Raw genomic sequence first — 17,424 nt, forward strand, 5'->3', positions numbered from 1 at the left:
TATGGGATTCCTTTGGAAACTTTGATAGTCAATTATTTCTGCTTATGAAACAAACATTGTAAAAACAGCACAGTGGCAACAAACAAGATCTTAAGGAAAATAAATTAGAAGTATGTTTCCATTTTAAGTAAAATCCAAGCACCACGCCCCATTTCTAGCTACAAGAAGCAATGCTTCAAACTGAAGTGTCATGTAGAACTTAGAAGTTATTTAATTGGTGACTCTAGGAACAGTTATAAAACAAGCACTACTTTTCCAGGTTGTGAAAAATGTACATCATGAAAAACAGATTAAAAATACATTTACATTATCCTTCATCCCAATATTAACACAATGGTATCCACATCAGCTCACCTCCAAGAGCAGCAAAACTTGGATCCACATGTAAAGGATTCCAATCCCCACTCAGCCGATACAAGGCAGCCTGCAGAAACAGAGAAGGAGTCTGAAGAACAGCAGAAGACACCCAGAAACTCATGACAGATTAAAAAACATATCACAAACTATTGTCCTTATATAATATACTCCACAACAAGGCATGTAAAATGAAACTAATTATTACTGTTTTCTTTGACAAATTTATTCACACTGTAAAACAGAAGTACATATATGAATTTTTTTAATAACATACAAACACACTATCATGTTTTTCCAACAACAGATTCATCTTATGGGGATCAGAAATATCCTTTCTTTCCTTTTAAATTATGATATACTTCTCTCATAGCAGATTCATGGGTAGCTGACCCCAGTAGCAAAAACAAACAATACCCCAAAGTAACACTCCAAGATTTCTAGAAGACTTTTGCTTCATGTTAAATATTCTCTTTTGTTACTAAAAAAGTGGAGAAACACAGATTTAGTGTGTTTTATATACTGTGAATAACTCTGAGAAACTATGAAGAATATGGCGGCAGTACTTCAGGTTTCTTTCCCTGTATAGCTTTAGCATCTTTATCATCAAACCTTGTATTTGCTGTACATGCAGAGCAACCAGCAGTTCATATTATGAGAGATATCAAAAGCCAACCCGTGCATATTTCTGAAATAAAACCTTTTTCTCTGGTCAACAGATTACAGTGAAATCCAGTGACTAAATGACAGTGGAGTACTCCCTAGTACATTACATTAATTAATGAAGATTCCAAGAATTTAGCAGCTTAATTATGATGACATATAAAAATTGGACACAGATTTAATTGAAAAAAAGCTTTTAAACTGAAAACAAATTGTATTTTAGTGAAGCACATTACTGGCCTTTAGAACAAATTGTCAGGAAAAAAATTTTCCCAGCATTTTGAACTAGGACAATAAAAAATGGTATGTATTTATTTGAAGGAGGGTAAACTGTACTAAATTCTGTTTGGAGGAAAGAAGACAGCAGATTTCTCAAAGAGAAGGATGAAAAAAAAGATTCTCAAAAGGAAGAATTTTCCAATATATGCCCAACACTGTTCTTTTATCAAGTCTGAAGCAGACAGTCTAACTAGAAATGTTCTGAACTCTTGTATCATTTTAAACCACAATGCATGAGTTTTCTTTTTTAATTTGTTAATATTTGGGTAATTTCTCCACCTATCTACAGCTTTAACCTATCTAAGCTCTACATCTCTCTTAATTCTCATAGCAATTTTCATTGATACAGCAAGTGTTTTGAGCCTGAGTTAAGATGGAATGTAAAGACCTTGTCTCTGCTTTCTGTGAGAGGTGGAACCAGACACTAAAAACAGCAAGTAGAAAATCACAAACTGCACCATAGCATTAGCATGCAAACCTTAGAAAGGCAAACAGTAAGCTAATATCTCTCCGTGGCTGTTCACATATTTGTTTACTGGTTTTGAAACACTTTTCCTTTCAGAAAAAAAAAGACAACATTGGAACTGGAATTTCTAACTGTAGTTTTATCTTTGCCAAAAATGTGTATTTATTATAACTTTTTTTTTTCAATTATCTTCTAATTAATAGTATAATTTCTTGGGAAAATAATGAAGACTGGAAATTTTATACTAGTGTAAGACTGAACTTCAGCTGGGTCTGTGTTTGGGATCCAGAAAAAGACTTAAGAGAGGGCAAATAATTTCCTGAATATGTAAAAGTTATAACACTATGAAAGATAGTTTATTGAGAGACAGACCCATACTTTCTTTTCACACAAGTAAATTTAAATCTGAAAATCTAAAGAGAATTCTTCAACAGAATTCTATGAAATAGGCTATCTCCCTTAATTACTAAAGTTTTCTTTCAAAAGAGTCTGAAATCTAACAGCAAATTGCTACTCAAGAAAAATGTCGCTAGATACTAAATTATTAAATAACTGAGGGACTTCATAGTTAAATTAAAATTCTAGGATCTTACTGTCATTCTTCAATTAATTTGAATTTTTACAAAAGCTGTCAGGAGGCTTTTTTCACAAAAGAGCTGTTGCAATAAATTTTAATTCTAGCTAAATAACATTTAGTTGCAGTACTGGAAAATTCAATTTGTGGATCATAAGAAAAAAGACAAATTTCTGTGTTAAGCCCAAATCTCTAATCTAGCTATGCAGCTATCTAGCTACACAGCTTACTAAAACTGTAATAAGAACTAACTATTTATTTAGAGTAATAATAAGCACTACTTGGGCGACAATACTTGTACCAAATGGCTTTCAAATTTACTGTAGTAAAAAATACTTGTGCTTTGCTAACAAAATAAATGTAGCAATTAGAAAACAACTGAGTTCAGAGAATTAAACGGGTCAATGTATTTAACTAAAATTCTGATGCATTAATCTGGCAAATGATACTTGTCTTTTTGTATTTTTAATAATAACAGTGACACTGGTCACAGCTGGAAAAAACACAGGCAGAACTCAATAAAACAGTTACAATAGGTTTTTTTTCAGATTCAGTGCAGCCAAATTAGGTCTGCCAACAAATTGTATTTACCACAATCTTCAGTAAATCTTCATTTTAAAAACTACAGTCAACATGAAAACGTAACTGCTTTAATGCCTTGTTGGCTCTACTTTCTATATTCCTCCAGTAAGGATATTTCATAAGTGACAGCATTCTGGGGGACAGGGGGGAAAATGAAAACAAAAACCCAAGCAACCAACCAAAGATGCATCCTTGAAAGATTACAAGAATCAATTGATGTAAAGCATTAGACTGAAGTCAGTCATAATATGGTTAAATAGTTCTCCAGTTAATAACACAAACTGTCAAGTCTCATTTCCTAACAATTTAGGAATTCTGACAGATCACAAAAGAAAAGGCGATATCAAGCCTGTCAGTGCCAATTTTTCAAGTCTTCCTGCAGACTGTAATAAAGGTCAGTGGTAAAGCTGATGAAAAAGGAAGCCAACTATCCACATATTTTCCCTTCTAACTGGGCAGAAAAATACCGCTACCCAAAAGCTTACCTTACAAAGTAAAGGTGTGTGTATATATGAATACCTGTATGTATGGATATGGACATGTATATATGTATGCTTTTATAGATTATTTAAGACAAAGAGCAGTCAAGCCATCTTGTAAAGAAAACATCCACAATCTCATCTGCATGTGCCAAAGGGCTCTCATTCACATTAAAAACAGTGAAAATATCCAGTTAAAATGGCAGTGTTGATGTTTCAAGAACTCAAATTTAGCACAGTACTTAAGTAATTAACTGTACATAAAACTTTCTCACCCTTCACTATTCATGCACTTTCTGTTTGTCCATATCAAATGTTTTTCCAATTCAGTATCAACTTACATATTCCAACACAGACTTCACAAAACATTAGTCACTTGTCAGTAGCACAACAAATATGCAAGAAGCCTTTCCCTTAACAATGCCTCTCAATTAGAAAAAACTACATCTTCATTTTGGGGAACTTCAAATGGATTAAAAATTTTCACAGCCTTTACTAAGACATGTATAGACATGGGGAGGAAACAAAGTCGATAAGTAATATCAACTTGTCGAAACAAATTGACTGCCAGACTTGTACCTTTTATTACCTTAATACACAAAATTCTACCCTAATCCAAGCTCCCAAATATTTGTCAAAATTGCCATGATTAAACAATTATATTCTGATCTTCCCAACAAGAATAAACACAAAGGACTGGGGGTTATATAAAACTTGACATTAATAACAAACTTTCAAAGTAATTACTATTACAAACACTTACTATACAATAAGTACCATTTCTGCACACAAGCTTCTGAACAAATGATAGAAAGGTTATTAAATCTTAGCATAGACTTCACATCCCTTTGTTTTGTTTCTATCATCCTTTCTTTTTAGTACATTTTCTTCTGTCAGGCTGTCCATATTTGTGAACCTGCATAACATCATTTTCTCTATCATGAAGCATATTATTTATGCTATAAATTGAAAAAAAGAAATCACCAGATCTCTCAGGAGGCTCTTCTGTGCTATTGCCTGAAATACACTTAAATTTACACACCTTTAAGCAATGCTGTACTAGACTCTTTACAGAATAGCGTATAAATTAGAACCTGTTCTACAACCATGTTTTGATGGGAACTATGTCATACCTTTCCTGTTGCCCAACAGCTTCCATTTGCTCCTGTTTGTTGCCCATGCTGTGTGCATTGGTGTAGACACACTTCAGTTGGGCTACTGATTGCACCACCTTTTTGTGGATACGAAGACATAATTCCTACACTATGCTCTCAAGTGCTTCCATGTTTTCTAGTACATGAATAACTCCTCTGTCTCTGCTGACACACGGATTCCATGTCCACTGAGACATCTTCCCTCAAATACTGTCATGCGGCCCTCATGCTTGTCTCTAGTGAACCTGGTTTTATCCCTTCCCTGCTTCAAATCCAGTTTAAAACTCATTTAATGGGCCCTGCTAAATCATGTGCAAAGATCTGTTATGCCTTTGAGAGGGGTGTACCCTATCTGTTGACAGCAGAGCTGCTCTTGTGCAAACTGACCCACGATCAATGAAGCCAAATTTATGCCACTGACACCAGGCTGAGAGCCAGCTATTCATCTCTTGGGTCTTCCTCTTTCTTCCTTCATCATTCCCTAAATTGTCTAAAAACACAAATATTTACATATGCTTAGGAATAAAACACATTTGAAGACTGCAGAATAAAAGACAGCTTTCCAGAGGTAAGGATTCATATTTGAACTACACAGAGGCTTGGAAGGGTTTTACCACCCTTTCAAGTAAAGCTTCATAATAATGGACCTACTGGCAACAGGCAGAAAACCTTTCACAGTAGATTTTAGCTTAATAATTCATTAAGCATTCATTAAATGCTTCCCACACTCCTCTTACATTCCAAAAATTCTTCCTAGTCCGTTTTTATTGTAAAGTCCACTCTCTGACCACAAATTAGATTTCTGCTTAATTTTCTTCACAACTGCTTCCAGATACATTAGGTAGTGTAATTTTAACTAAATTTGACACAGTAAAAAAACTAAACTCAGGTAGCTACGGTGCGAGCAGGACTGCAGGACTGAGAATGACTCAGGAAGGGAAGGTGACTCCTGCAGTCTTAATCACAGGATGCTGATAACACGACTTCAAACAGGACAGGGGCCAATTATTTCCTCCTTTTTCAGAGAAAACAAAAAGAAACTATATGTTTGAAAAAAACCCCAAAGCACTAAAAACCAGCAATTTCTTCATATCCTGTCAATCAATGCTAGATTTATATCTGGAACCGAAGGCTTTACATAGTTTTTTTAGATTAGTCTAGGTATGATTAACTAAATCTCTCTCAAAATCTCTGAATGAGTAAACAATCATATTCATTTATACAGTGTATGTCTCTTATATGTCTCCTTTTTATGCTGCTAACAGTATCACATCCAGAAAAATCACCATCTCATGCTGTATGCACTCCTTTAACCATTCCTGTACAATTACAATGCCTCAAACATTTATAAACATTCTTGCTTCATAGATGAGAAACTACAAGGAGAAAAGGTCATAACTGTCAAGCAGCAGAAACAAATTCCAGCTCTACAATAGAAAATTCGAAGGCCTAGCTTTTCAAAGCACCTCACATTTTTGATGTACAGTTTACAAGCTCTGAACACAGCCTCTGTGGATTTCAATTTCAGCCTGTGATGCTCAGACATCCTCCAGCTAGTTCTACTCCCAAATTCCATCTTCCAAATTCTATTGTCTAATCCTCTCCTACCAGTCACTGATTAAGGAGTAGCCATGCCTGAGTGCTTTGGGATATCTGGGTGACAGCAGCCCACAGACCAAAGTACAGAAAATCCATCGTCAAACTACTGCAGTTCCAACCAGTCTCTAACGATAAGATAATCTTTCTCTCATTACTCCTCAGAATATAACTTGTTGCAATAAATAACATAGGAAAACTGACTTCCTACACTGTCTCAGTTGAGGTCTACAGCCTTTTCCTCACATGTGGAAGGAGTTCCAGATGAAGAGGGAAACAAACACACCATTCATGCCAGCATCACTGAAAACATTGCATACAAAGCAGACTAAGACTACAAACCCCACAACCTTTACTTAGAATTTTTATCTTTTTAGATATCTCTAACACTTAAAAGACTATAATAGTTTTCCAAATAAAAGCAAGTTAAAAATGACAGGATATAAATAAGCTCTTTTAACCAACCAGTATTAGACTCAGCTTCATCAGCTCTAAAGAAGAGTTTAAAAATTCTTGAAAGCAAGAATGGCCAAACTGCCTGACTCTGGAAGCCTCAGAGCAGAAGCACCATGTGTTTGAGATCAATAAACTGCATGGAAAAGTAGCTGTACCAGAAACTTACATGTGATAGCTCACATGATGCTGCATTGCAGACTCTTAAAGGGTTCACGGTTACACATACACAGCTGGTTCAAAAGCGTTACAGGTTGAGACATCATGTTTTTCACAACTTGTTAAATGTTCCTTTTTACTTTTTTGTCATGTCTATTTCTCCCTACTGATACAAGCAACAAGCACACAGAGTCAGAATTCAGAGAGGGAGAATGCTTTAGGAAATATATGATACTGTTGCAAGCAAAGAGAATTTTTCTATTGGCGAATATTTTGTAAAATTATTGGATGTAATGTTAGAGATGAGCTGATATGAAAAAAACCTTGGAAGTCCTGCAAACTCCACAAACTACAGCTTTAGTTTTGGTATATCACAAACAAAACAGGTAGCTTTCAGAAAAAGGTGAAAGAAAACAGAGAACATTAAAACTGAAATTACATGGTCAAAAATTTCACCTTGTGCAATACTGTTATACGGTTTATTTGTTGTCACTACACTGTGGATTATTTCTGAATACTATTTCTGATACTTGAAGATAGAGAACTGAATATTATTTCTGATACTTGAAGACAGAGAACCGTTTTTTTGAAGAAAACTTGTAGAATATCAGAACACTGAGTTTTTCCATGAGCAAACAAACTAATCATGTAAAGTTCACAACAAATTCAAGACACCTTACTCATTTCCTCCCTCAAAAGTGACTTGTATTAGTTAAGGTATTAGCCACTTTAAATAAGCACTGCAGCTTACCTTGTGTGTTGTCAGAAAACGAGTTCCCAAGAAATCAACACATTTAGGAAGGAGTGAAAACCATATGCAGACAAGATTCTCCAGAGATACAGGTCATTCCCTGCCTGTTAGTTTTCATTTCATTAGCAACTATTCCGCAAAATCAGTCTGATTGATTAATTTAAGCACCCAGTTTGAAAACTGTCAGGACAAAAGCTCTGTAACTACATTAAATATTCCCTATAGGGTTGAAATTGAATGATCCATTCCTTGCTAATGGCTAACAGTCAAACACCCTCTAGACATCCTGATCTTCTGTCAGAAGGTCTATTTAATTAAAAAGACTTATGGCAGTGTGTCTATTAAAGTCAAGTTCAGGTTAGAGAGAGAGAACAAGCTAGAAAAATACCACCACCCATGCACATCTCTACAGGGCAAGATGCAAAAATTGTCATCTAGTTCTTTGCAAAAAAAATCATGAATAGAAGAAATATTTTATGTCCTTCTTCAGCAAAATGCAATTTTAAGCTTTAAAGGCTTTTAGAAGATCAGATACTTATAAATTTTTCTTAGCCACTTTCACCTTTAAGCAGCTTACATCATGGTACTGCAACTCATTCATAAACACTGGCTGGAATTTAAAGAACTTCTCAGAAATGGGTACAGATCTGAGAGGGATAAACATATATTATACCTCTTGCTATTAGTCATTGATCCCACTAACCAAAAGGATTACTTTGTTCTGCCAACGGTCACATAGCACAAAGACTTGTCAAGAAACTGTAGGTGGCTGTACCGTCTCTTCTGCTGAACACACAGAAATGGGCAGAAACAGTTATTTAGGCCTCCATTCCCAGTGCCCTCCTCACTAACCAGTGCTTTATCTGGTCTGCGACATCCTTCCTCTTCGAAAAAACCCACTACGGTAGAGTTAGAACTGAATAAACGTTCAAGGTAACCCACAGTTGTCATCTTTAGTAACAGACAGGTGTGTAAATGTTTCTAAATTATGTATGGAAGTCTATTTATCAGATGGTTAACTATATAATCATGATATGAAAAGGGAAAAAATGCTAATTATGAAGACCAGCTTAGCCATGTAATTATGGTAACACAAAAATTGAGTGTCACAACTATCACTGGACATAAGTACAGTTTAAGTTAAATCATATGCCATCTGCAAACTGACTCTTCCAGTCTGTTTTATACTCTGTACCAATTCAGTAGTTGAATGGCAACAGTCATTTCTGCCAACACACTTTTCATTTAAACACTAGGACATTCAGAAATTTCCAAGCAGTTTGTGTGCCAGCTTCTATTTTTTAAAGAAGATTTTGGGCAGTTATGTGTCATTCCACAGACACATAAATGTAAAATCTTGGTAAATGTAAAATATTTTCTCAAGCTGTCCTGCTCATGAAAGTCTGCATCTTTACATAAAGTTCCCAAGTGCCACATGTTCCCCCCTACTGTACACCCATCCTGTCATCATCACTGAAACATAAATGCTACTGAATAATTTGGTACAGAAGCCTTCTTGGGATTATCAAAGTCCACTGGCTGTGGCTCCTCTAACTTCTAACTAGAGAATAATTCTCTTTATAGAGAATTACCACCTGTCAGAGTAGATCTTAAAAAAAAGCAAGTGAAGTAGCTACTCCCTGCTACTTCTTTTATTTCCAAGAATCAATTTTGCAATAGCAAGTTTCCCAACTTCTGTGTTATAGTGTTTTATTACTATCTTTTATCTCATGAACTTCAAGTATTTTGTGCACAATAACAATTCTAGACATATGGGTTTAAGGCTCGGAAACTAAAACTACCATATGAAAAAGGCAATCATAAATACCATGTGAAAACTGATGAGCCTGAAATCAATTCCAATATAATCATGTAGCGGAGAATCTTTCCAACATTCAAAATAAATATTTCTAAATACTGAACCTTTAGGGATGCTGTATCTCATCTAACAAAGTGTCAGCTGCTAGAAAGCACCTTCCACCACATTTAGCCACCTGCCAGGAGAAAAGTACTCCCTCATCATTCCCTGCTCCTTGCTCAACTTGCCAAGTCTCAATGAAGCCTATTGAGAGGAACAGGACACCTGTACCTCCTAGACCAACACTGTGAATTTTAGGATGCAGCCAGTACCTCAGTGACATAAACAAAAATGCTGATCTTGGCACTCTTTCCCAGTTGAAGTGGGGAGGGCTAACTTGGACTTCAAGCATAAAAATCAGCTGGATGAGACTTAATTATTCCATATATAATCAGAGAGAGGCTAAGCAGATATTGCAATTAGCAAGTTCTGCTAATGCTCAACATTTTAATTCCATCTTCCAAAGCCACCTGCCATGACTAAGTTGATTTTGGAAACAGCACTCTGTGTCCTAATGTTGGTAGCTCCAGATTTTCCTTTCTTGGTTGTTTGTCACCTGCATGTTTACCTTGAGAGGAGGTTGTAATTCTTTGCATAAGTTTCTGCCTGGGGAAAGCAGGTGCCTGTGAACCAGTGGGAATGTGGACAAACAGAAACCTATCCGGACAGTGCCTGTCAGTGTTTCAGGTTTCCCTTGACTCTTCCTACTACACAAATTTGACTTTTTCAAAACTGTGAGCCACAAGCAATTCTTTTTTTTTTTGGTCACATTGTGTTTGCTTGCACCATGTGGTGTAAATTTCAGGAAGCCTGAGCCTTCTTTTCAAAAGTACAACAGAGTACAAACATTCATCTCCTCCTTCTATACAAAATTTGTAATAAACTATTATAAAATTTCATCAGTCTTAACAAAAGAGTGTTTTACACAGTACATTGACATAAGCTAGAAGAAATTTTAGCTTTACACATACATATATATACACACATAAACATAAATAAGCAAGTAGGAAGTATATCAGAAAGGAGGTATATCAGAAAAGTAGGAGGTATATCAGAAAACCTAAACTATCAGTTAACATAGTTTAGCACTCCTTTCTCCAAACAAAACAGATTTCCACACCAAAAGAAAACAAAGCTTTACCTGATCAGCTGTTGTAACATCAGAAATTACAGCATCAGGGGGTCTCTGGGGTGGAACTGCTGTTAACTAAAGCACAAGTAATAGTATTATTAGTATTTCACAGCAAAAATCTTTTATCCATACCTAATGCCAGAATATACCAGCTATGTATAAAAAGAAACAATATTTACCAAATTGTTAAGCTTCCTCCTATCCCTTCTACATTTATAGACAAATAGAAAAAGATACTTAGTCCAGGAAACATCACTCATCAAGGATAGCCTTACAGAGATAGTGATTGTGAGGTATCAGATCCTGCCTACAGTTACATGATTCACCTGATGTGTTTGATAACATTCCTTCAAAATTATCCAAAAAAAGCCAAGCAAGAATTATCCACTCAGAAAAAATACCTGTCTCACAGAATAGTAAAATGCTTTGGAACATATAAAGAAAAATGAAGCTTTTAAAATAATACTTTTAGAGGCACAATGAAGAACAAAATAATTTACTACCTCACGTGTGTACTCTTTCATTACTTTTCACCTTTATGAGCTTCCAGTGCCTTTTTGTTTTACACTTTTTTCTTTTACTTTTTTTTGCAATTACATGCTGCATATTAAGCTCCACTTTACTGCAAAAAAGCTGTTCCTTGTGTCATCTACAGCTTCATAGCTCAGTTTCCAAGACATAAATCTTACTAACATACTGACAAAGAAAATCTTAGATCATAACAAACATAAAGTACACCATAACCAATTCAAGCTATTAAACTAGCTGAAATAATTTTTCTCCTCTAGTCCTTGTATTTTCAAAACAAACAAAAAAGTCCAGAAAGAAACTAGCATAAGCTCTAAAATGAAAGGAAGCAAATTGATTCTCACCTGTAGTAATTTCCCTTATCTTAATTTCTTTAAGGTCTTTACCAAAAGAAAGACAAATAAAAAGAAACCAAGTGCTTTGTAGTTTCATGTCTAATAAAGCAAAGGCACTTCCCTGTTTATTAACACAGAGCAAGACCACATCTTGGGTGGAAGATTTGATAAGCACTCCTCTTGTCACTTCAGAGAATCACAGTGGACCTACACAATCAGCTTGATGACAAGAACATTTCCTAAACATGCTGTCAAAACAAGCATGACTTGCCAATCTATTTCAAGCTTGTTTAAAGAAGCTCTGCTTTACCTACCAAGTCATTAAAACCAGCCAACATGTGAATAATCAACAAAACCCCTCTACCCACAGGTCAAGAAACCTTCAACTCAAGAGGAGATACATGACTCTCACAACACATTGCTCACCACAGACCTAAACTAGGAGATTCTGCTCCTCTTGACTTGCAATACAATTTTCAACTACAATAAAAGTGTTAAGAGACCAAAAGACACACTACAACATATGTCTATTCAGCTTGGGATTTTTTTTTCCACAGAGGGGCATGAAACTCTTTTTAATTGGGAAGGTCTGCAAGGAAAAAGCAGAAAAATTCATCATTGAAAAACTAGACTCTTGCACGCTGATGCCTCTGTTGAAATTGCTGTATTTTTGTGTTAATGAGACTACATTTGGGGGATTTTTTTAATCATGGGAAGGAGCTGCCTGAAACGGTCTTCTTCAAATGTTAAAATGTAAAATAATGTATACAACATTCTCACACTTCACTAAATAGAGGGAAGAAACTGCAGTTGCTTGAACTGCAATGTCTTACTAAGAAGTGCCAAAGCACTACACTGGACTCACTGATGTCATCACAATAGGTTAGCCTTGAACCACAAGGGTTTTTTACATGTGCTGCTTATAAAATGTGATTGTAGAACAATTAAGGGCTCCTTCAAAGACTTCAGTACACTGTCTGCAACAATTTCCTGTGATTTTTCTATACCACAGAGAGGCTCTTTAAAGCAGCACGCATTTCAGTACCCAATTTGTAAAGTTTATATACTGCCAAACTTCAATATAATTGCTACAGATTAAAGTAAAAAAAAAAGTAAGTTTACATGCAAAAATCCCAAAGAACATCACCTACACTATTTCAGACACATGAAACCTAGGTATTTCATTATTAATGTTATATTATTAATGAGCTTAACACAACCTTCTCATTCAACTGTTTATTACTGTAGTGCCCAACAACATGAAGTCACAGCTGACACCGCCCTCAAACACAGCACTGAAGGGGACAACGTCAGGCACCCAAATAGCTACCTCAAGCATTCTGACATACACACTCCGTGTTCATGTGACAATGTTTGCTACCTGCTAACTCTCTGAAAACAGAAAAGTTCAGCTCCAAACTATAATGCTACTTCTCTTTTCCTCTTTATGCTTTCCAAGCCTCTTCCATACCAACACAAAGATTTAGAAAGAGCTACACCTAGAGATCTTTTCTAGAAACTGCAAGCTCAACCCTAATACTGCTTTCCATTAGGATATGCTAGCCTTTCAAATATTTCAGTGTAGGAATATTTCGTCTCTGTAATGTTTATCAACTCACTTTTCTCTCTAACTCTCAAAACAAAACCACTGGTTTCCCAAGACCTGAACAATACCTTTTCACTCAGACTCTGCAGTGAACAGAAGTATTTAAATTCCATCTGAGTTTGCTCAGCCATACTGCCTAAATGCTAGTTTACACTTCCTAGTTCATATAGCTAGTATTTTTCTTGCAGTGCTGACCGAACTCTTTAGTGTTTTTTTTAAATATGGATATGTGTGGATTTACCTTAGCCTTTTCTGATATTCGTTTTCCACCAAATCCTCCAGCTCCAACAAAAAACAAAGAGAACTGATTATAACACACGAGATCCTTTCCAGAATAGGTATTCACTGAAAAACAAAGAAGAGGAAGGTCATATATTGTCTTCAATCTCCTTTTTCATCCAACTAGCATGTGTTGTTACAAGAGACAAGTTCAGATGGAAACTTGACAAAGCTAATTCTAACAAGTGACAGTGGTCACACTTTCACACTGCACTGTTGCAAGTCACTTTCCTAGTAGGGAAGACTAATGATATGTTTCAAATAAATTAACTTTATCTATTTGAAAGCATTAAAATTAAAAAACGAGCTATCAAAATGGTGACAACATTCAAAATACTAAAAAAATTTGACAACACAGAACTGAAATTAGATTTATCTCAGCATCTCAGACTGTATTAATTTATTTAAATATGGAATTGTACCATAAAATATGATGTATTAAAAGCTACTGAGAATACCCAATGTGTTAAATAGATTATGAACTCATACAAAAAGTGGTACTAGCACTTTGTATGAGAAGAGTTCCAGAGTTCAAGGTCACCTGTTTCTTCTTTTGAAGAAGCTAGACTTCTTACACTACACTGAGATTCACCTTCCTACTGCGGTTCATAGCTAGTTGACTCCCTTACACCTCAGACTGAATTCACAGAACTGTTTTGTTAATAATGTTAATTTCCAGTTCTAGAAGAAATTTAAAAACCAGAGACTGTGCTCACAAAAAACTTTTGCATGTTGCAGGAATAAACAGGCTTCATATTAGCCCAGTATGAAAACAAAACCCAGCTATGAGTCAGTAAAAAACCTTTTACAATTTTATCTGACCACTGAAGGAATAAGAGGTCAACAGTGTTTAGAGATTCACAGTCTGTAAACCTACTCTTTCTGTCTAATTTGCCAAAGGACCTTGGCATAATCACAACTAATGAGAGTAAGATTCTGGAAACTGCAAGTTATCAATTTCCGGAGACATTCTCATCCTCTAACTTGGATTTAAAAGGAACCAAATGGGTTTTGTTTAGAATAAAATAATGCAGACACATAAAAGGACTGCAAGATATGATCCTAAAGATCAATGCTTTGCAGATGGGTCTACATAACAATGATATGATTAACTTTTGCAAAATCACCCACAAAACACATGTAAACATGCAGGCACACACCCCCTTCCTGTGGGTAGCAGGATATAAACTGGCTACCTTCAGGCAGGATTAAGTACTATTATTGTTAAAAACTTTGATCTGTTTGCATACTGCATTATTCTACCTACACAGGAAGAAAGTGTTCTTATTTCAGTATGCTAACTACCCAAGAACAATTACACTTTGATCTGTTTGCATGGTGCATTGTTCTACCTGAACAGGAAGAAAGTGTTTCTAATTTAGTAGGTTAACTGACCAAGAAGAATTACACTGCCACATCTCACTGAGATTTAAAAAGCTAAAAGTCTTCTTTGTGGAAGGACTGGCAGTTATTGGTACAGCTAGTTAAAAATGAAGCCTAATAAACGTAACTGCACCCCCATCAAAAGCCATGAAACATTTTACCATCTATTAGCAAGACTGCTCCAGATCCTTTGTCCAGAATATCTGCAACAGTTGCAACCGACCTTAATTCTCCTGTAAGAATAGAACATGGACACATTGTAAGGTTTTGCTTCAGGAACAAAGCCCACAGATCACTCTTTACACTTCCTTATTAACGGTCTTAGTTACTAACTTCCTTACCTACTACTATCATTATTGTTGTTGTCATTATTATTGTTACTGTAATTCTTATTATCAACATGATCATAAGCATTGTAAAAGTCATATTAATTACAATCGTCCTGACTATAACAACAGCGTCTGGGAATCTTTGCAAATCTTGGTTTGAAGATCTGAGTGCTGTTTAGCTTGGGGTCTTTTTATAACTTCTGGGGTTTTTTTTAAATAGAATTTTGCTGTAGTTCATGTATTCAGAGCTAAACACATCACTCTTAAGACGCAAACATATTGTTATCTTCAAAGATAGATCCAATCATTTAAGGACTGTCCACAGATTTCAGGAGGGCTGAAGCATCCACAGTCCTACAGAAGAGAAGCTCAGCTCAGAGCCTGGGCATAGGGGTTCCCTGAAATGTGACATAGAGGTCATCATGGGATATTTAGAGACACACATGTGTTTATAAATCAGCCTACAGAGTGCAAAACCAAAAACCTTTATGAAGTCCTGGCAATTCATTACTAATCATCAGACTTCTTTGTATTAAATATTTTTTGTTTCAACAAAAAAATTCCCCCATTTACTTGCGGCTTGCAATTTTATTTTTTTTTTTTTTGCTAAAATCTCAAAAATTTAATTTTTATAAACTACAAGTGAGGAAATCCAGACACATGCATATCATGAATTAAAGTAACAAGTAACTCTCAGATACTGTAATCTGGGAAGACTCAGCCATCTCTCTGAAAAGAATTTGCTACTGCAAATTAACTAATGCCTTGAGAATTTTGACAGAAAGAAAAGTAATTGTTATTAGCTTCCTCATTAGGATGTCCATTTGTTTTTTTACATCCATAGTTTAAATCTTATCCTCTTACAGGCACACAGACACAATCAATGCTGAAGAATTCTTAGGTAAACATCCCAAAATTTTTATGATACAACCTTATTGAAATATTTTAAAATTTTAGTAGTTAGTATCAAATAAGATGAATAATCCACAGGTATGTAGTGCATTTGCTTATGGTATCAAAGACGATGTATACTTTACTAAGTATACTGTAGAAAAGCAACACCTAATCTCAAAAACACAGTTTCAGAATTCCTTCAAGAACACAACAGGTTGCCTCTCTTTTCCCCCACTCCTAATAAAAAGGATATGCAGTGCTACAGTTTGAAACAAAGCGTCTCTACTTCCATTTACAATATGGCTACAGGAACTGTTGTCATAGTGAAAAACACATCAACACAGAAGGACTGACCTGAAGTTGGTAATGGTTTATAAAGCTCCAGATATTGCTCACCATGCAGCATCTATGTAAAGAAAGACAGTGCTGTAATTACAATCAATATATTGCTTTCTCCCCCAAGTCAATATATAGCTATTTTAGAAAGTGTCCAAAGCAAACAAATTTAAAAAAACCCAAGTTTTACTCTTTTGTTTTTATGATTTCATCCCCAAAATGTTTTCAAATAAAGTTTTAAGCTTTTATGGTTTAAAAAAAGAGTGGTGAACACAAAGTAAAATTGAATATCAAATTCATCATACATCTCATCATAGGAAGATGCATTATACAAGTGAAGTAAATGAATAATTTCTTAGGATGTAAGAATACAAACCACTGAATTTTTAATTTCTAGAACAAAAGGAACTTAACAATATTACAGAAATACTAACTGAAGTCACCCTTCAGTTATATGACACACAAGGAAAATTGGCTACTTTACTCTTCCATACCCTGGCAAGATCAATATTTAGTCCTGAAAGAGAAGGAACAGCATCAAACATCGACGTCTGAGCAGGAATTACTCCAAAGCTGGGTAAACAGCAGAATTCTTCACTTCCTTCAAAGAGAAATTTTAGGTGGTCTGGATCCTTAGTTGACATTCCCACACCAAGTGCATACAGAATAGGCTCCAAGTGAGTATATTTATACACGTTGGTACCCAATTTGCGGCCAACAATACTTGCCTGGAAATAAGAAGTCAGCATAAAATAAAAATCAATACCAGTTAATACTGAACTTGCATTCTTTCTGTAATTTTTCTATCAAGTCTGATGCCTGAGGATCTTCTTTACAGTCACATGTACACATAAAGTATGAGTAATAAATACACCACAAAATATTAATGTATTCATTGCAATACAAGCAACCCAAATGCAAGGCATTATACCTTGCTTCAAGCAATCTACCACAAGAATAAATGGCATAACTTGATATAACTGCACTCTCAGCAACGCATAAGATTTTTTCAAAAACAAACCACAATTGAAATAATTAACACCGTAATAAGACTGAAATGAGAAAAAAACCTATAGAGAAGGAGCCAGACCAAAATGACACTGCCCAACAACACCCAAGCTCTCTTGCTTTTCTGAATAATACCCCAGTTAGAGATGCTTAACAGAACTTAGAAGCACCTAGATTCTGCATTATCGAGTCTATTCAGCCCTAAGTTTTCCTATCATCAATAGGA

At 35.4% G+C, this 17,424-nt stretch overlaps 1 protein-coding gene across 3 annotated transcripts in view; it reads right to left on the reverse strand.

The window, feature by feature from the left end:
* HSD17B4 (hydroxysteroid 17-beta dehydrogenase 4) overlaps positions 1–17,424 on the reverse strand; it is a 62,993-nt gene that overhangs the window by 21,860 nt on the left and 23,709 nt on the right. For all 3 annotated transcript variants that reach the window (XM_074532176.1, XM_005488434.4, XM_074532175.1), the window contains exons 13-18: positions 16,685–16,918; positions 16,209–16,260; positions 14,793–14,864; positions 13,211–13,314; positions 10,510–10,575; positions 355–424 (exon numbers count right to left, since the gene is read on the reverse strand). In XM_074532176.1, coding sequence (XP_074388277.1) covers positions 355–424; positions 10,510–10,575; positions 13,211–13,314; positions 14,793–14,864; positions 16,209–16,260; positions 16,685–16,918 — 598 coding nt within the window. The remainder of the gene's footprint in view (positions 1–354; positions 425–10,509; positions 10,576–13,210; positions 13,315–14,792; positions 14,865–16,208; positions 16,261–16,684; positions 16,919–17,424) is intronic.

Source organism: Zonotrichia albicollis, chromosome Z (genome assembly GCF_047830755.1).
Source record: "Zonotrichia albicollis isolate bZonAlb1 chromosome Z, bZonAlb1.hap1, whole genome shotgun sequence".
NCBI lineage: Eukaryota > Metazoa > Chordata > Aves > Passeriformes > Passerellidae > Zonotrichia > Zonotrichia albicollis.